Genomic DNA, 21,175 nt, shown 5'->3' on the forward strand with positions numbered 1-21,175 from the left:
AAGTACGTTGCACTGTCAAAGTTGCAAAACAGCACCTACTCTTTTTTCTTTTCCTGATCTATTCTTGAATATGCATCCTTCCTGACTCAGAAAGGTTGGTAAACCTCTGAAGGCAATTTAGAAAGACCAGGCCTCACTGTTAAGAGCTGAATGTATAGACATTCCAAAGCAATGGAAGTCATGCATAGACAGGTAGCTTGTGTAGCTGTTATAAATACATAGAAACACTACTACATTGGAATGCATCTATCATATGGAATTCTTATTGTCACAGTTAGTGATAGATATGTAATTGTTCCTTACGGAAAGGATTTAAATGCACAGACACTGGAGAGGGAATAAAAGTAAAGAAAGCTGTCATTTAAATTGGATCTGAAGCTGTTGAATGCCAAGAACTGCAGCATTTATATGCATGTATCAAGTTTATTCTTGTCTTCAGCTTCTAGAAAGCATATTCTGTATTACATGCTTTTGTTAAAGATCCTGCTAGCTATCTAGCTATTCAATGTTTTTTAAAATGCTGTTTAATATAAGCTTAAATCCATTTTTGAGGGAAGGAGAATAAAGAGAATAGCTGGTTTTCAAAATGGGGAATACTTTGAAGTTGCTGAAGTATATGTAAATTTTCATTAAATCACAGAAAAATACAGGTTAGAAGGGATCTCTGGAGGCCATCTAGTTCAAGCTCAACAGATGCTCCATTAGGTCAGCTCCGGTTGCTCTAGGCCTTGTTCAATCAATTTTTAAGCATCTCCAATGATGGAGATAAACTAGGTTTCCTAAAGAGGCTATGTTACAAAAGTTTACTCTTCCTTTGTCTTTTACATGCTGGGCTTTCCAAACCATTGCACTGCTGAATGTAGTGCACCTTAGCTGTTTCCCAGTGAATTATGGTATGTACATGTAAATTTGAAATTATACAGACCAAGCAAAGCTTGACTGTGGAGAAACTATGCCAGTGCAAAATAAGGGATTTTGAAATGAATGTAGCAGAAACAGCATGTTCAATGCTTTTGAAAATTAATGAATTAAATAGAACATAAAAGTCAAATCATTTCAAGCCTTTATCTCACTTAAAATTAATTTTACACCTTTATCAGGAAACTTTGACTTTAGTGTTCTCCTGTATTGGGTACTCAATTTATGAAGATAAGATTTACTTTCAAAATTAATTCAGCCTTTGAGATCTTGTAAGACGCATATAAAAGCTTTCAAAGTAGAGTGAATTTGTGGAGTGCCCTAGAGAAACTATCCTTATTGCCAGAAGAATGCTGCTGGAGGTGTTGTTGTTCTTAGTAATAACCTGTAATGCTCATGGTTAAAGCTTCTGAAATTAAGATTTCTGTTCTCTAAAGTGATTTCATCTGTAATACCATGAGTCAATTCATGTTCAACTAAAAGATTTATGTTCTCCAACATATGATTGTTTACAATTTACTCCTAGTGAAGTTGAAAGGTTATGTGTAAAGGCTGCTAGATCACAAAAGTAAAAATAACAAGGGTCACAATTCAAACAGAAGTAATCTTAAGGGCTGAGGCTTTTTTTTTTTCTTTTTCAGAAAATTGTTCTTTTACTGCCAGTTAATTTGACCTTAAGATGTAAAGAATTTTGAGTCAGTACTGAGTTGGACAAGTGGACCTGTCCAAAACAAACAGCGAGGTTTCCTTCTGAAATAGTTTGTAAGAGAAATGGCATTTTACTGTGCTTTGGAAAGGAGTTTGACAGCTGTCTCATGTCAACAGCATTAGTGGTAAAACAGTTTTGGCTTCTAATGGTTCTATTTATGACTGATTTTTTAAGGGCTCAGTAAGTTGTGTTATGATAACCAATGTTATATAATTTATGCCTTAGAAGAGATCTGTATTTATAGCCAATAATCGAATTGGAGTTTTTGTACTCTTTGAACATGTGTGGAGATGCATAAGCATTGGAGCATTTCCCACCTGTAACAGGGACAAGGACATTTGTTTCCTAAACCAGAGTAAAACTCTGTGTGTGTGTGTGTGTGTGTGTGTGTGTATAGCGATATTAAACAAAAGCTATCTGCACAAACTTCTGTTTCAGGATTATGAGCACTGAAATTTCATCAACTCCAGAGGAGAAAAAGAGACAAAGTGTTTATAATGTTTCAGATTTTAGACCCAACTGGCATTTTTTTCTTTTTTTTTCTAATCTTACTTTTCAAGGCAAGCTTGTCAATGGCATTTGCATTTCAGTGTGTATTACATTTAAATTTAATTTCATCATTTGAGAGGGCTGCTATCGTTATTCTGCAAAACTGATAGAATTTGTTCATAGTTTGTACCAAATATTTGTTCTTTGTAAGCTTGACTTACATGGTATATATTTTTCCAGGTAGGTGTTAAAAACTGTGTGTCATCTCTCTATCAGATACGTCTGTTTTCTTTCAGCGACATATGAATGTTATGAGTATTTGTAAACATTTATTTTTTGTGAAGTTGTTAGGTCTTGATCACAGCGGAGATTGTGAGCCTCCAAGGTTCACCCTTTTTTGGTTTGATAGGGTGTTTTCTTTCCTGTCCCAAAGGATTGATAAGTCTCCTTCCCTTCTCTCTATAGACTAAGAACACCATTGCAATCCAGAGCTTATGCACACACATGCCTCATTAAACATCATCTCAAACTGTCAGATAATTTATATCTCGGATTGACTATCTCATTAAGCTCGGATGATGCCAGGAGCTGCTTAAGCCTGGACTTTTGTTACAAGGTGTTCTTATCTCAAAATTGTGTTCTATCTCCACTGGCAAATGGGCAGGACAATAGAATCAATACGTAACTGCTTTGACTTTGGTAAACTAAAATGAGTTTAGTGTAAAAGTCTTATGGATTGAAAGTTTTAACTCATGTAAACTAGATTAGCATAAATATGTTTCTATGCTTACCAATATTTTTATCCCTCTCATTCCGTTCTTTCATAGTTATTTTACAGTTTTGGTGGGAAGAAGCCTACTTTGCCTGCTTAACTCAGTGTTATTATGAGAATGTTTTTTGACTATCATTTTAAATTGCTTTTTTCTTCCCATTTTCAAAGGCAGACGGATCACAATAAAAACCTGTCCTTTTTGTACGTTAATCTTGAGGCTTTAGAATTAGATAATAAGAAAGAGCTAGTTGGATTGTTGCATATTTCAGTTCTGCTTTTTGTGAAGGTGTATTTCCTGGGAGATGTAGATTCTGAAAGCCTTAAAAAGAGTATAACAAGGAATTTCTTTTAAGGTTTTGTTTTGTTTTTGTTTAGATACTGCTTGATGTAGTTAAAATGGGTATTATAGCTTGGGAGACCAGCATTTAAAATAATGAGCTTTAATAAATGTCATGAAATAATTGCTGTATGTTTGCTGAAGGGAGATCATTTGTAGGAGAGGAAAGGTCTAAAAATCCCCTAAAAAAAAAAATAGGGGAGAAATGGTGAAACATAATTGTACTGCTGCCTTGCTTTAGCACTCGGTGTTCATACTATGATGAGACAACAATGCAGGGCCACTGCTGGTGAATGAAATCTGGTATGAAAGTTAGAAGTACAGATGCACATCTGTGCTTAAAATGTTTGCTTTTTGAAGCTCTTTCTAATAATACATATTCATTTACAGTATATTGTACAGTATAATATCTAAGTAACCTATTAGCTTTTGAGTTGACTGAGTGTTTTTCCTGAACTTTCAAAGGATGCAGAGGAGGGGAAAAAAAGTGCAATATTACAGGGGAGAAAAAAAAGTATATAACTCGTAATGCACAACTTGTTAAGCATAACTAGTTTGTATCAGAATACTTATGTTTTTGGAAATGTTTGTGATCTAGCTAGGATATTTTCTGTCCTTTCTGCTCCCTCATCATAGATGGATAAATACCTACTTTTTAGTATCTATAGCACTCCTAAGTCCTCTTTCTTACCTGTTTGTGACCTTAATACTATCAAAAAATAGGTAATTTCTTTTGAGCTTATGAACTAATAATAACTTCTTGCCATATTGCCCTATTTGAGGTTCTACTGTGACATTCTTTGACTGTTGATCTAAGAATGTACTGCTCAATACTTGTTCCTTATTTTTGCCCAAGTGTATTTTAAAAACATATGTGATGTTTAATCTGAATAGAGGAGTGTTTTTTTCATTTGAAGTAGTAGGATTGGAAGCCATTTTAAGGATTTATCTCATCTATCCTGTCTTGATTGTTCGTCTAGCTTCTTCAAAACTTAAAATGCTGAAGTTCAGCATCCTGCCATGGCAAGATATTTCGATGTATAGTTATTTTTACTGCTGAAGGTTATTCTAGATTTATCACACAACAATCTATCACACTAGCATGTAGTGAAACTCTGGTTTATGATATTAGGACATAATGTATCTACAATCCTTTTTTTTTCTTTTTTCTTTTATTTTTTTCCCCCCTCCAGCGTTCAGGAGGAATTATGACCAAAGAATGATTGATCTAATGTTTAGAGTTAGTTTTTAGCACAATCGTTTGTCTACAGCAAAGTGAAACAACATAAATTATCATAGCTTGTGCCCTGGAAACAGTATAGCTGTGTTAGGAAAATTCCTATCAGGAATAGTTAATTATTTGAGAAACAACATGTTAAGAGCTGTGTACTGCTTCAAGGTCTGAAAGCTTCTCAGTCATGAAGCTTCAAGTTTGGGGGGAAGAGAGGGTTAGCTGGTAAAGGCATGTTGGGATAAACTCAGAACACTCAAGTACATTTCTGCAGCATATACACCTAGCTCCCATAAGTCATTTAGTAGCCTCTTATTTTCTTAATTTTGGTTTCTGATGATTTACATTTCTAAGCATGTGGTTTATTCTTAGTTTCTGTACGAGGATTTTACATGATATGAAGAACTACAGACTATTCTGTAGGAACAGCAGAAGTCTGAAGGATTTCATGTCAAGTCTAAATATTCATGTCTTGTATTAAATTTCAGCCTTTTCTTTTTTAGAAACACATAACCTTTGTATTTCCATAAAACCAATAATTGTCTGGCAAACCAGTTAAGGCTAAGATGAAGATCAGATTTGTATCTGGATGTTGCCTATGGATCAATTGTCTTTGTGTTATGGATGTTGATTCTAATCTTACCAACTCTTGTGCTTTCAAAGGATGAATGATTATATGCAAAACTTTTTTATGATTTAATAAAATGTCTTTCTTGAGGGAAGAGGGAAGGAAGGGTGAGATGGAAAGCTCCCACCCCACCCATTACAGTTACCTTTCATTCCATTGTGGGATTAATTTATGCAGGAATAGTTATCAGACATGAAATGGAAATACATTCTTAATGAAAAAAATCCTTAGCATTTTTAATATACAATATTTCAATATACAGCAGTGTGGGTTAGGTACTCAATGATTATAATTCCTGCAGACTACATACTTGCTCACTTACTGCTTCTCAAAGTATTTTTCAGATTCTTGTGAAAGATTATTTTCATCTGCCCTTAGGCACAAGAAATAGATCATCATTAATAAGTTTAGAATGCAGAATTATGGTCTTCATACTATGTAGACTTATAAATACATTGATCTACTTGCTACGTATAGACTTACCTGTACTTACTAAAGTCGTTCAAATAGTATAATTTCTTTAGAGTTTTTACTTTGCATTAGAACCTGATGCCTGGACATGACCCCCCTTGTTTTGCATTATGATCAGAAGGCCTGATTCAGATGCTTTGAGTTTTTGATGCAAGAGATGCTGCACCTGGTTGGAATGTGTAATTTCACTTCTTTTTATAGAAGAAAACTTAGTCTGCCTCAGCTGTATTTTGGATGGAGCCAAGGGGTAGTTTGTCCTTTGGTGCTGTTACTGTAGACATGAAATGCTTATCATGACTGTATGGTGGCTTGCATTTGACAGTGGCATTTACAATGGCATTTGACATTAACATGACATTAACAAGCTTGTAGCATTTGCTATGACTTAAGTGGTCAACTAATCATTCACTGAACCTTCCTTAGGGCACAGTCTCTGCAACTGCTTTCTCTGAAATAGGTGAATAGGTTTTTGTTTACACAAGAAAAGTTAATATAGGGAAAAGAGTAAAATGAAAGGAAAAAAAGTCACCTTTCTTGTTGAAAAGGCACTGCACCTTATATTAAATGACTGTGCATCTTGTTTTTCATAATAAGTAAATTTGTAATTGATTATTTAGTTTATGTATGATAAACAGAGCTTCACCTCGTATTTTTGCAAAGGGAATACTGATCAATCTAGGTGATTATATTAGGCCTCCACTGACATGAAAAAGAATTGGCCAATTTATGAATCCCCAGAACTTCATATTCTCTTAATATCAATCTTATGTTAATAGGCATTCTGCATGAGAATGCTTTTGTTTGTGGAAGTATGTATTTTTAGTTTCTGATACAGATTTTTTTTTTTCCTGTCTCATGAATACTTTCTATTATAGTAGGTTATGGTATACAAATATTTGTTAAAGATACTGTATTTCTTCCAATTTTAGAGCTGCAATGACTCTAAAACAGGCAGCTTTTTCTTATTGCTAAGTAATGGGTGAATGTGTTTAGCAGCTCAGAACGGGATGAGGAATCTTGCTGCCTCTTAGGTATATTTTTCAATGTGTTTTCTGACTTGGGGAACAAGAAGGTAAGAAATGCCTCTTTGGGACAAAGCAGTGATAACGTGTAACCTGATGTTCTGTGCAACAGTAGCAGCAAGAGAGGCCGTTTAGGGAGAACATGGAAGGCTTTCTAGTTTCTGCAGTCCACCCCCCTGCAGCAAGTGTTGACTTGTCTGCAAGACACTGAAGCTTATGTGCCTGCTTATTTTCTTTGGTACCTTTTTATGGACTAAATGAATTTGTATAATTCTCTTCTAAACTGCCTCCCAAACCACCTTTGTCAGCAAACTTCTGAAAGTTTGCTACTTGTTACATAAAGTGCTACTTTTTATCTCTTTTAAACAAAGTTCCTAGTAGTTTCACTAAGTGTACCACTAGTTCTTGTGTTGCAAGATCTGGTGAAGGTCGCTTCCCATGACCTTTCTAGCTTCTCCTTACAAAGAATCACAGTCTCTGTTTATAAAGCAGCTGCTGCCTTTCTTTGTTCATTTTAGTTGCTCTTTCTGAGACCTGTTCTAATGCTGCTCTACATCTCTTGAGATGCAGAAACCAGATTGAGTACTGATTTAGTTGGCCACAATATTATATCTAATAGTACTTACTGCTGCATACAAGCTTTCCAGTAATGCTTCTTGAACAATGCTTTTGCACCTGTGAAGACCAAATCCTACATTTGTGTGTGGGTTTTTTTTAAGAGTAATTTTTGTAGGAAGCCTAATTTGCATATGAAAGAATGGCTAAATTGAAGGATGAGCAAATGTTTGTCTTGCAATCACCAGCATTGAGGAGAGAAGTGATAGAGCAGTAGTACAGTCTTACTGCTTTGTGCTTTAAATAGAGTGAGCTCAAAGAAATGGCATTTGTGCCTTGGGCTTTCCTAAGTCAAAACCTTGCAAGATAACATAACTTGTGTGATTTTCTCCAAAAGAGTAAAAAGTATTAGTGTCACCTTCTTTTTCACAGAACTGTAGTAGTAAATCTCTAAAATATTTTATGGGAGGAAAAGCACGTATTTTATTACAGATTGTATATGCAAATTTCCTGTGTAAAAAGTTGTCTTAAGCTTTTCTTGCAGGAACAGGGCTTGTTCAAAAAACTGTCTGAATTGAACATAAATTTGTATATTTGCCTCTGCTAGGGGAAAAAAAACTGAGATGGATGAAAATGAATATTCCTTAAAGATTTTTGGTATCTAGTATGCCTACAAAGGTTAGGCTTAGCAAAAACATCTGCATTCAAAAGCTGTACTTCGTTGGATAGAGTTCCTTCATACTTTGAAAGTCAGTATGCACTTAATCTGAAGTGTTTTCTGAATTCAGTTATGCAAAACAATTACTGAAAATACTTTCCTTGTATTTTAATCACAGAGGTCACGATTACTTATTTGTCGTTGCATGCTGAATTTCCTTGCACTTCTACATTTCAGACAAAAATAAACAACTGCTCTTGCTAGGCAGTCATGCATTTAAATATCAAATCACTGAAAACAGTTAAATTTTATTATCTATTATGTTGCCTATTTGCTTACCAGCTGCTGTTCTTTTTACCAGCAAAATTACCATTTGCATCCTTTCTGATTTATTTTTTGGTACTAACATTTTACTTCAGGTCTGTTTGTTTCCCTATCCAAATACATAACTGCCACTGAAACTTCCATTATGGTAATTCAGACAAGTTCTTCAGTTCAAGCAAAAATATCAGTTAATTTTCAGACTTAGTAACATGAAATGATTAAACTAATGGAGCCATAACCTAAAAGCGATGATACTATTTGTTGTTCAGACCGTTTTAGTGGATGATTTTGTGGTTACTTGACTCAGATGGTGACTTAGTAGCTAAAAGGGTGCAATGGTCAGTGTAGTGGTTCGCCCCCCCCCCCCCACACACACACATTCCAATTTACTTAAATTTAAGATGCTGCTTCAGTATAATTTTAAAATCACTTAATTAGTGGTACGTACTTACCCATTAACTATCCAGAATTAATACAGTTGAAAACTTAATAATGTCACTTGTGTAATAAAGGCAGCTATCATTCATTTGAATATGCCTGTGAAAAGTTAAATAGTGCCATTATGGCTGATTTAAGTAATTATTTACCAAGAATATAAAATGAATTTTGTTCTGGAAGCAGTTTCTGTATTTATAGCATTTTTTAGTTTCTATTTTCTATATACTGTTTTTCCAGCCGCCCTGCGATGACTTGCTCTGGCTATTTAGTATTCTCCATTTACAATTTTTTTTAATGTCAAAGGAAAAGGAAAACAAGACATTCTTATGAACTCTTATAGAGTAAAACTTTCTGAAAAATACTTTACTGCCAAATAATAATGAAAAGTGAAAACCAAGTCACATGTCATATGTTTGTCTTGACTAAAGGAAGAATTACCTTTTGGGTTAACTATGCTGCGGGTGTGCAGTATGAGGCTTCTACAGCGGCTGCCTTCAGTTGCTGAGGAGTGTTTGCCGAGCCAGTTGCTGGTGAGCAGCTAAGATGCTGGAGATTCCCACCCCTGATCCCACATCTCAGTCATTTGTGGCTCTGTCCTCTTAAAAACTGGCCGGGAAGTATGCGCTTTCACTGAAGGTGAAGGATTTGCAGAGCATGAATCATCTCTAAAGCAGAGCTTAAAATTTGAAACATTCTCTAAGTTTAGAGGAAGGACGTGAAACCATGCCAAACTTGCAGTTTTCTTAAGGGAAAGGTGATACTGAGATTGTCCTTGTGTTCTTCAAAGACTGCATTTGTAAACTATGCAAGAGGAGATGAACAGCACGAGCTAAAATAGGGCTCCAAACTGGAGAGAGCAAGTGCTTTTCAAGCAGCCTGTTCTGTATGATTAAATGGAGAATGGAAGGGAGGCTTTATGGATAACCTCATATGTCATTATTTACCCTTTTGGACGATTTTTCAGTTTGTTTTTAATATCATGCTTTGACCAGGAACTTTCTCTGCAGAGCTTCTCATTTTTCATCTAGTTCTGTAATGTTTGGATTTCTTCTTTGTGGTATTGTAATGTACCTTGAAAATTATGATGTCCTGACTTTTGATGGAGATTTCTGTTCTGTTGTGTATCAGTTACTGGTTATTCTAATACAAATTAAAAAATTAGTGGTTTACACTAGAATAATATATGTCAGAGTAAGCAGTATGTCTTTAGCCTTTTTTTTTGCTGCTGTACTCAAAGTTCTTTTTTGGTAATTATCAGCAGTTTTTATTATTCAAACCTGCCTTTGGTATTAAGACAGGATTTCACAGATGTTGATTTATAGAAATTAGTTGAATTTCAATAAAAGAAAAATATTTGATCTTTTTTTCCATGGCTATTTCTTAAATCATTTATATAACCAAGTACATGAATTAATAAAATCATTCATTTGACCAAGTACATGCATTAGTAAGGTAAAATCTCTTTGAACCTTTTGCTACTTTTAATCTTCAAATTAGACTTAAAAGAATGAAATATTAGGATTTTTATCGATAAATTTAAATGGAAATTGGATCATTTGAACTAATGGTTGAATAAAGTGGTTACATTCCTACATTAAATATGATGATTTGGTATATTACATTAGATACTTTCACTTATTTTTATGAAGACTAGAATTTTTATGAGCAGTAATTCAGGAAAATGTGAGTCTGCTTAATGGAATCATTCTCCTTAAGACTATTTATATTGGTATTGTTTTCTCCCTTTCTGCTACCCTTTCTTTTTAACCAGAGATTGCAAGGTTTTTATTTGTTGTCCTTTTTTTCTTAGTTTCAGCCCAGACTCTCAAGAGCAACCTTGATTCAATGGGCCATCAAATCCAGCGCCTCGAAAATGACATTGAGCACTTCCCTAAAACAAAAGACGCACACGATAAGTTTGTCGAAAAGATGAGCATATCCTTTTTGTGGTTTTTGGTTGGTGATCTGAATGTTCTACTTGTCTGGTAAAGTATTAACAGCACTTGGAAAAAAAAAAAAAAAACCCCAAACCATTTTAAAATAAATTCTTCTACGCCTTTATTCTAGCACAGAAAAAAGTGTATATGCTGGGTGTTTAAAAACACTTCCCCCATCCCCCGAACCACCACTACCCCCAAGCTGTTAACTAAACTGAAATGCACTTTTTTTGTCCTTTCTCTGAGTATAACTTTAAGGCATTTATATGCAGACATCCAAAGACAAAAAGGTAGCCTTCTGTTGAAGGAATTAGTTATACTAACCTGTCATAAAGATGAGTATACAGTTTTACCTTATAGGAAAAGAGTTTTTAATGGTAGCTGTTGAGTTGTTTCAATCTAGAAAATTGTCAGTAGTAGGACTGAGAATAATATGAGCTTCAACTATCTTCATTTTGGAAGGAGAGCTATGAATTTTTATTCATATTATTCTTTTTATTTATTTGTTTTCTTTTGGACAGGCCATTTTAGTAAAATATTTATGCATTTTATACTTGAGATTGATTTGCCCTTTTTTAGTAGGGCGTAGAGACTGTGGATTCTTTAACCTTTAGTAAGCAAAACCTATAGGAGAATAAGTGATGCATCTGATGCAAGGAGCTCACAGAACTTTGAAAGAGAGTAAGCAAAATTCCATTGTTCATAAAGGAAAATTACAGCTTTTGCACAAAGCTCTCTTCTGCGTATGTGGAAATATTTAGCACGTGGTATGTGGCTGTGACTAAGGAGTTTTGTGCACTTATTTACAAAAGCTGAAGTTGTTAATGGGACATCTACATCATCATCTGTCTTAGCCCATCTATTCTGTCTTAGGCCAATGAGACAGAAGTCATAGCTTTGTTTAAAAAGGAACTGATGTCAAGCCATTAGAAAATACACTGGTCTTACTTAGTAGGTGCTGAAAAGCTTCTCCTAACTACTGTGTATTTGGATACTAGATTTTAATGGGGTTAACTGTATGAATGGATCCAGTGACAGAAACTCACATGATGTTTATATCTTCTCTATATGGATTTATTTTTTGTTTTTATCAAGATTGTAGGAAAGTAGCTTAAGGGAGACTAAATGGAAAATTGTTATTTGTTACTTGCACACTTTTTCCTGCCTCATCTTGTATGCAAGGTTAGGAGTCTTGGTAGTTAGCACATGTATCCGTTCTGCTGTTTAAAAAAAATAAAGGGTTGGAGAGAAGGTTGGTATTTTTCTGAGCTCCTTTCACATAAGGAAGTATGCATAACTTTCCTAGTTTGATTTTCTTCATTTAAATAGTGATTAAAATGTTTTGCCTTGTAATAGCCTTTTGCCTTGTCATCGAGTGCATAGGTTGAGCACTGTCAAGTAATCCCCACTTTCATTCATAAACAATGCCAGTACATTGAAATGCACCTTTTGCAAGTATATTTTCTTGTTAACAGCTCTATTTTAAAGTTTATATGCGTTTCTTAAGTTTTTGAGTAAATGTTTTGTCATTTGTTGTTTTGCTACCTCTGTATTTGCTGTAGTTGAATGATGCAATCAATTTTTCTCAAGTAACTTGTTTTGTGAGAAAAAAGAAAAGCCAAGTAGGTAATGCTTGCATTTTTTTAATCTGTGGCTTTTTACCTGAATTTTTTAAAGAAATCAGATACTGTATCTGATAATGCAACTGAGTATTTAAGAGGAGGAGAAAAAAGTTAAGGAATATATATATAATGCTATTTTTTGCTTAGGCATAGTATGAGGATCCTACCAAATTCTTTTTGAAAACTAATTGTTGAAACTCTGTTAACAAAGCAGCCTTGCTTCAGTGCACATATCTGATATCACAGCTAGACTGTCAGTTCCTGTTTTAAAAAAATGGTAATTCAGCACCCTGAACTGTAGATGTGTGACAGCTTCTATCATAGTAGGGAATTTGCTGGCTTGACAAAATAGATGAGATTGCAAGAAATTAACTGATTCTGTCTGAGGATTTATATTTTCATAGTTGATAGATGACCTGATAAAGGGTATGTTTCATTCTGAGAAAGTAGTCTCTAGTGATGTCAGATGATCAAATGTGTTCCTGCTTCTTATCATCAAATATTTCTACATTTGTTTCTACATTCTCTTTTTTTTTAGACTTGAAAAGAAATGTTATTTTGGTCTTCAATGTATTTTTTTTTTGTCAGCTTAATGTTGTTGCACATAGCGAGATTAGAAAGTTAAGGAATTTTAGGAGAGCAGGCTGAACATTTCTCAAACTTCTTGAGTGTATCGGAAGAAAATGAAGACAAGTGTTAGAACATAAATCAGTTTTCAGTGGGGAAGGGTTTGGGATACAGTATCATGAATATACCATAATTAAAAGCAGAGTTTTTCTTTCCCTTCATGCCAATTAACAAAGCTGCTCACTGGTAGTTGTAAATGGGTCTTTTTTTTTTCTTTTTTTTTTCTTTAAGAGAATACTAAGAAATATTGCTTGGTGTAGGAAATGAATTACAATAAAAATGATTCATAATCTAGAAGCAAATGTTATGACAAAATGACCTGACTTTTTTTTTAAAGAAATAAGGCACATTGTTGGTACTATGAGTAACGAAAAAAAGGGAACTTATATTAAAATATAATTAAGATTCTTATTTTTGACCCATTTTCAAATGGGCTAGTTTGTGATTTCACTTAGGCTTTTTATTTAATGCATACTGTTATTCATTTCAGTGCATATTACTTGATGTAACTCTTGAATGAGTAACAATAACAAAGCTGTTTTAAGTATTAAATACAAAGACAGATAGTAGTATTATACTATTTCACAACTCGTTTAAAAAAATGCAGTGTATTGCAGGAGTAATACGTTCAATTAAATATTGAATTAAAGCTGGTAGGTTTAAATTTATGCAGTTTTGGCTGCAGTCTGTTTTCCTAATAAATTTTGAACAGTTATTTTATCACAGTTTGATATGTAAAATCTGAGGAATAATGGGTTAATGTTATCTGAATAGTTCATATTGAAAGGAAAAGTAGAGGCAAGTAAATGAAATCTTTTTGTAACAGAAGCACATTTGGTTTTATGTTAGACTGGCTTTAGAGCTTTGCAGAAGTCTGTCTGGATTGGTTTTGTAATCATATTGGTGTGACTTCCCGCTTAAGTTTGTTCCATTTTTCCATTTATGACCAATCATGAAGTTCAATAAAGATAATAAATTCAGATGAGGTAGCTATAGGTTGAGTGCCGTCTTGTCTAAGTAATTAACAGTTAAGGAATAGAATGATCATCTGATTTGATTTCATATATATATATTTCATATATAACAGAAAAGTCTCACCAAATAATGCTGGAATCAACTTCCTAACTTCTTTTTAATAGCATATGTCTTGTGCCATTGCATGATCTGAATTATAAAAATTCAACTGATGTAAGTTCCTGCTACATCCCTAGTAGTTTGTACATATTTCCTCTCAAAAATATGCATATTGTTGCTGATTTGACTTCTTGTAGTTTTAGTTTCTAACTATTGTGACACTTTTTTCATTTTGCCCCCCCCCCTTTTTTTAAGACTTTTTAAGACTTAATTTTAAGACTTATTGTTACTAGATATCTTCTTCTCCATGTGGGAGCTTTGGTACTGTTGTGAGGTTACTTAATTTTTTCTGCAGAATAAATCAGTTTCTCCGGCTTAGCACTATTTTTCCAGACTTGACTAATATTTTGGTCAACATGCTTTTTTAAGTATAGACTCTGACTAAATACAGCTTTTCAGTAATCATTTTGTAGCTTCCTGGACATGAAAAGTCAGTTATATAATATTAGGTGTAACTGTTCCCATCAAAAAGCAGCGTCTCTGTAGCCACCGCGATGGCAGTGGAACCTCGCGTGCAGTCGGTCAGCCCGGGACCGGGGCCGGCTCGCTTCTGTACTGCTGCCTCTCAGGATACGGTTGTCCGTTCTGCGCGTGTGTCTGTTTGTCATGAGCACTGTGGACCCTTTTTAAAAAAAGAAGAAAGTTAGCTGTACGGAAGTAATTCTGTGAGATTTTGAAGTTATTTTTATGAACACTATGTTGCTCTTGTGCTAGAATTCTAAGTTTGCTTTCCTTTTTATATCAGGAATTTTCTGTAAGAATTTAATTGCCTGAGTTTTAAGGAAAGATCACAGCGCACTCTGAAGTTGTGGAGTTCATGAAGCTGACCTGTACAGCAGGCCACTGGGAGTAGCTGGTTTCAAAACCTTATGAGAATCACAACCATGTTGTAGCAGAAAGTAGAATATGGTTACAATGAAAGAAAAGATTAGAATATTCTTTCTATAAATTTAATTTTATATTAAAATAGCTTATGGTTCTTGGGACCAATTTCCATGATCTGATCTGTGGCTCAAATTGTACTTCACTTGAATATCAAATTGTAAATGATTTAACTTTAGCTGTGGGCTGATTCTTTTGTAATTAGTCCAGCTTCATGCAGCTGGGGAGTCTGATTCAACAGTTTAGAGAAGTGATTAGAGACCGTGACAAATTTTGCATTCACTCCCTGTTTTATTTCAGTATTAGTGCCTGTAATTAAAGAATTTTAAATGGAAAAATGAATTCTGTACTCACCTGTGATAGGTGTATGTCTAGTCTCCCTTTTAGTGATGCATTTAAAGAACTGGAGATCTTGTTTGTGGACCATTAAACAGTCTGCAATCTCACATTAAAATTTTTCTACAGTGTATCCTAGATGGACTAATGTGTCCTTAAATTAAGACTTAATAGAACTCTTTTTTCAACTATGTCATTTAGCTTAGTAAGAGCCTCATCTTGTTAATATCTTTAGACCACCAGGCTACAATAGTAATAATGCAAGTATTGACTTTTGTTTTCAAGAGCATGTATCACATCTGCGAGTTACTACAACTGAGAATCTATTACAGTTTGGTTGTAAAATCAATTATTAAAAAATAGTTGAAGTTATTCCTTCTAGGACAACATTTCCTGAAATCTAAAAATACAACTGGAAGTTTCAAATGTTTGTGGAAACATACCTGTTGAAGTAAACCAACTTTGCTTGTATGATAGCAGATCGAGTCAATTAAGTAAACAGAAGGTAAACCTATGCCAACAGATGAGTCCCGTAACACCTGCTAAATTTAATCAGTGTTTTCATTCCTATTTGTGCCCTTTCAAATAGGAAGAGTGGATGAAAGAGGAATGTCTTTTTAAAATGAGGGAACAAGGCCACCATAAGAATTGAACCCGGCTTTTTCCTCCAACTTTGCACAAGGTTCAGGGAGTCTGAATCAGAATGCTGTAGCTGGATTTCTATATGCCTCCATTCACAAGTTGAGCATAAGCCCAAATAATAGGTAAGATACTGGGGAAACAAGTCTTTTTCTTGATGACTTATGAATGCTCCTTGAGTAGAAAAATTTTGCTGCAAATGTAGTCATTCTAGCCATAGTCTTCCTTGTTCTACCTTCCTAGTTTAGGATCTCCAGGGATGTTTAAGTGATGATGAGCCACATGCAGTCCTTTTATAGATGGTCCCTAGCTGGATTAAGCTAGCTCTAGCTTTAACTTACTTAATGCTTTCATTCTCATATTGGCAGAGACTTCTCTTCTTGTTAGCATTGTATCTGCCAAGCAGGTTTTGTCACATAGTAGTCATTAAGGCCTCTCTCTCTGTTGTATTTAGAAACTGATGCTGTAACATAGTGCTTGTCGCTTTCTCCAGACCCTTGGCACCAAGTGAATAGTAAGGACATGTACTAACAGTGGTGCTTGTTTTTACTGATTCATTGCAAACATGCAAATAATTTATTAAAACCTTCTGTTTTTCTGGACTTGCAATATTAAGAGAACCATGAACAAAAGATAAAGTTTTCTAGACTAGTATTTCTTCATCTTAAGTAGAAAACTAGTGATCTTGTAAACTAATTTGATTTTCAGAAATGAGCACCATTCACTAAAGCAAAATCCTTTCTTAAAAAAATAAATCAAGCCTTCTGCTTCTAAGGTTTCTCAAGTGATATTAATATGTGCTCATAGTTCTGTGCTATGTTCTAATAGTTACTATTGGTGCACAATAAAACATGAGTTTTATTAGTTTCTTACTTGATCTACTTAAGTGGTAAAGAAAGGATCTAGGGAAAAGTCTATTTTAAGTGTGTGTGTGGGCTTTTGTGCACTGAGAATGTCAGAAAATGTTTAATGTGCACTAAACAGCAACCGAGAGTTCTCTCTACGCTGTGCCACAGATTCTTTTATAGCATGCCACAAGGGAAGAAACAAATACATATTTTGAATCAGAATTTCAGCATCCTGAATTGACTGCGATTGATTTCCCCCTGCACCGACCCTCTCAGAGTGACTGAGCAGGCAGCAGGACATCATTAACACACTGCCAAAGAGTACTGAAAGAATGTTAATGGCATTACCACTCTTGTCATCTGTTAACACTTGGGATTTCCTCCTAGCATGTAACGGAAAAATATTTCACTTTAAGTGTTTCGAGATGTCATTTTTAGGAAAGCCTATTTTGTTTTCCAGACAACTTGAAATGCACTAGTGCCTTCATTTCCTCATGAATATGAATATTAACATCCAAATTTGTTCACAACCAGAGGCTCCTCAAAAATTATCCAAAAGAGAGAAAATTTCTAGGACCTTTTTGTTCCTACTTTTGAAATAACTGTTATTTTGCCTGACTGTATTTAAATGTATTTTTTAAATATAGAGTTCTTTGGGAGTTGGAAGAGAAAATAGCCTAGTTCTTATTCCCTCTTCCCCTCGAAGAGCGAAAACCTAAGTTGTCTAAAAAAGGCAGTGAAAAAGTGCTTACTGTTGCTTAAAATTATGAAGTATTATGTGGTGAAAAACAAAGGGACAGAAAGACCTGGCTTCTATATGAAGCATTGGGTTGTGGTTGCACTTTAACAATATAATCAGGGTGCTTTACATACTACTGCCTTCAGCACTGAGTGTTCATTCAAGCTTTCTGCTTACAGTTAATGTACTCTAAGGAACACCCTGCAAAAAGCATGTTTCTTAAGATCTGCTAGCACCAAGGAAGAGCCTGGCTTAACAGGACTTGTGAGTTTGTATGGTGGAGGGAAGTGGGACAGGACAGATTCATCCTAGCTTAGGAGATCAAAATGCTAGCTGTTCTCTCCAAGACTTAGCTCAGAAAAAGAAATACTTGGTTAAATGCGTAGTTAATCTGTGCGTATGACAGGGAATTTCGATATTCTTAATTCTCAGGTCTGAACGACTTGCATATCATTTCTGATTGCTGCAGCTTGGACACTGTGCAAAGTACAGTACATTACATGAAAGGTGATCCAGCTTCTCTTAGAAAGCTGCTTCTGGTGATTTTGATACCCAGACTTCCTCAAACTTGTCATGAAAAACCCCCAAAGCCTCCCTCTTTTTCCAGAATTTAGGAAATGCACTGGGAGAAGCATTCAGAATCCAGATGTGAGATGAAGGCCACAGTGTCAGAATGACAAGGTTTAGAAATACTGCAATTAGTGGTAGGAAAAGTTCAACATGACAAGTGGATGCAAACTTTTTTGTTCAGCTTTTGTAGCAAAAAGCTACAAATGCATTTTGCTTCTCTCTAAGCCATTCTTAGTGTGTGTTTAGAAACACTTTAAGCAGTAAATGTAACTTCTGTTATGTTGCGTGTCTTTTGCTCTCTACAAAAAATTGTTTTTTTTTTGTTTTTTTTTGTTTTTTTTTTTTTTGGTCTTTAGAGTTACAAGTATACAGATTAATGTGTAGGCTTGTTTTTGGCTAGCTTTTTCTCATTAGACTGTTTGATATCCAAGTTCCGTAGGTTTGAATTTAGTGTTCTGGTGCATTTCCAAAGATATAAATTGCTCAGGTACCAAGGAACTTTTTGAAGCAGAATGTACTTAAGTACTATGAATACATTTTAGTTATTTATTTTTCCAGTGTAGAGTTTGGTCACTTAGGAATTGTTTTCAGTTCATGCACTTGTTAACAAAACTAATTGTGCCATTTCTATTTCAAATTAGAGATTTTTCCTAGCTCTGTAAGTGAAAGTGCATCCATCAAATGTAGATGCCCCAAATTTGTGTTTATTTTGTTGCCCTAAATGTATGAAAAGAATCACTGGAATGCATTTTTGAAATGAAAAGCAGCAGTGTATTATCTTGAGAGGTTACATTTAAAAACCTTTTATCTCTGAACGCTTGCATCATATTTAAATGGCTATGCTAAAGCAACGAAGACACGCTTGATTAAACCAATCGTGCTTGTGATTCTGAGAAGTACTTCTAAAGGTCTGACGTATTTGATCAGCATGGGCAGAAAATCTCACTTCTGAAAGTACTGTGATAAAAGATAGGAAGAATTAGTACATACATGTAATCTGCTTTTCCTTTCTGAACTAGCAGCTTTTTCAGTAAATTCAGGGCATTTACAGAGCACAAAATAAAACAATGATTTATTTTCCGATTTTTGCATTGCTTATTCAAGCTTACGGCATCTCAGTATTTTGAATCCTATTGAAGAAGTGACCCAGCCAAATTCAAAATCAGATTACAATTCATGGTGTATTTAGTCATGTTTATGCAATCAGCATTATGGAAAATAACCTGCTATTTGATATTGTGGAGCTCAAATGCACTTAAGTTATTTTCTTACTCTTTAGAGAGTATCTCCGCAGTACATGAGAAGATCTGCTTGTGCAGACTAGCCTTGGTATAGGTACCAGTTTATAAACTAGATAACCAGGAGGTTAGAAATATGACCAGGACCTGTTGTAATTTTAAGGCACAGTATGATATCTCTGAAGATCTCAGTGCAGAGCAGCAGTTTTACAGTTTCGGGATTGTCTTTGTAACTTTTTTTTAAGGAGACTCTGTTGTTCACGGACAGTTGTGATATAAATGTTGCTATTCAATTCTAGGTCCACTGAGAAATGACAGTCTGGCCTTGTGGCATGTGAGAGTGACGGAGCACTGGACCAGGTTGCCCAGGGAGGTTGTGGAGTCTCCTTCTCTGGAGATATTCAAGGCCCGCCTGGATGCAGCCCTGTCTAACATGCTGTAGGTGACCCTGCTGAGCAGGGAGGTTGGTCTAGGTGATCTCGAGAGGTCCCTTCCAACTTTACCGATTCTATGACTTACTAATCCCTTTACTTCATTTTGAAAAAAATAATAGTAACTCACTAAAATTGCTTTGAGATATTTGCATGATTGGTGCCACGTGTTGTATGGCTGGATACTCGTCATGAAGGTGAGTGCCTCTCACTGTGAATTAAAGGTTAGATACACTGTTCCTGCAGCCTGCTCTGTGACATGTTAGCCCACTATGTATACTCTGGTATAAAGCAGAGGAGAGCAGTGAATCTTTGTAAAAAGTTAATTTGCAAAGATAATTTGCTGAAACAAGATAAGTTATTTCATTATCCTGACCAAATGAATCTCCTTTTCTGGTCAGGATTGCTTTTGGTTTCTTACAATAAATGGCAGTGTTGATACTGACAATTACATTTATTCCTAAAGTAGTGAAAAAATCAACCAATTTTTCATTATACTGTTGCTTTTGTTTCTTTATTTTCATGGGAGTTCTAGGGAGTACTGTATCTTAGAATTTCAGAATTACTGTGTAGTGTTTTATAATAGTCATTTTGGATGAAACATGTTCATTCGTGTATTAACATGTTAAATTTTTTACAGTTGCCAAGCTGTCACCCTACTGGCACACTGAAGCTGCTAACATTTGTGTAATAAGTGTGTGGAGTGTGTGTTTTTGATTTTTAATTCTTTTTATCTTTTATATTATAAATTTTTACCCGAGGAATACTGAAATGAAGTATTTTCTCTTCTGTCATGCACTATGAATCAAATGAATTTTCATTACATACTATCAAAAGTTGAGATATTTTTCTGTTAATTGTTTAATTTGTTATACTACACATGTGGTTCTGTGAAATAGAATTTGGAAAACTTTAAATCGATCAAGTCTAATATGGCTAAGATGCCAAGTGTTTTATTTTTGTCCTAATAGGAGATTTACATGATACTTCACTATGCTTTTGCTATATACTTGAATTTTTTTACATTCTTTTAATATTTATTCTTTAAAGAAGGATTCTACACAGATCTGCATAATAGATAATGAACTGAAGCCTATTCCTTTATGAAAAGATATTATATAAACCAAAAGAGATTAGTAAATCATTGTTGCAGTGTTTGACTTACTATATGAAAATCATTAATTTGCTTTGAGACAAGGTCAGCCTTACAGGCTGCCTTAAGGGCATAAACAAACTGGTAATATACTTAGTAGAGTGAGCTTTTAGGCAAATACTTCAGGGACTGGTTTAAAGTCCACTTTCATGTAGCAGCTTCATGAACAGTCTGGAAAAGAAGGCAAATAGCTTATCAGTTAAATTCACAGGTAACAAAGCAGTAAATAATGAAAACACAAGTGACAAATACAAAATGGCTCAGGGATAATAAAAATGTCAGGACAATTGAATTATAATGGGTAATGCAGCAATGTATTTATGGGGATATAGTTCATTAATAAAGAGGAATTGTGTACTACCTTCTCTTTTCTATATGATAAAAGCCAAGAAGCCCGGTTTGAAAATGCAGTACAGATCATATGCTCACAATTTCTCTTAGAATAAAGTTAGCTACTTTTGATTTTT

General features: G+C 34.7%; 1 protein-coding gene across 1 annotated transcript in view; it reads left to right on the forward strand.

The window, feature by feature from the left end:
* The window catches only part of DIAPH2 (diaphanous related formin 2), a 234,430-nt gene that overhangs the window by 96,667 nt on the left and 116,588 nt on the right, over positions 1-21,175 (forward strand). The window contains exon 24 of the mRNA XM_085319734.1: positions 10,363-10,486. Within this exon, the coding sequence (XP_085175860.1) occupies positions 10,363-10,486 (124 nt within the window). The remainder of the gene's footprint in view (positions 1-10,362; positions 10,487-21,175) is intronic.

The sequence above is a fragment of the Rhea americana genome, unplaced genomic scaffold (assembly GCF_003343005.1).
Source record: "Rhea americana isolate MKP2758 unplaced genomic scaffold, rheAme1 scaffold_6, whole genome shotgun sequence".
In the NCBI taxonomy this organism is placed as follows: domain Eukaryota; kingdom Metazoa; phylum Chordata; class Aves; order Rheiformes; family Rheidae; genus Rhea; species Rhea americana.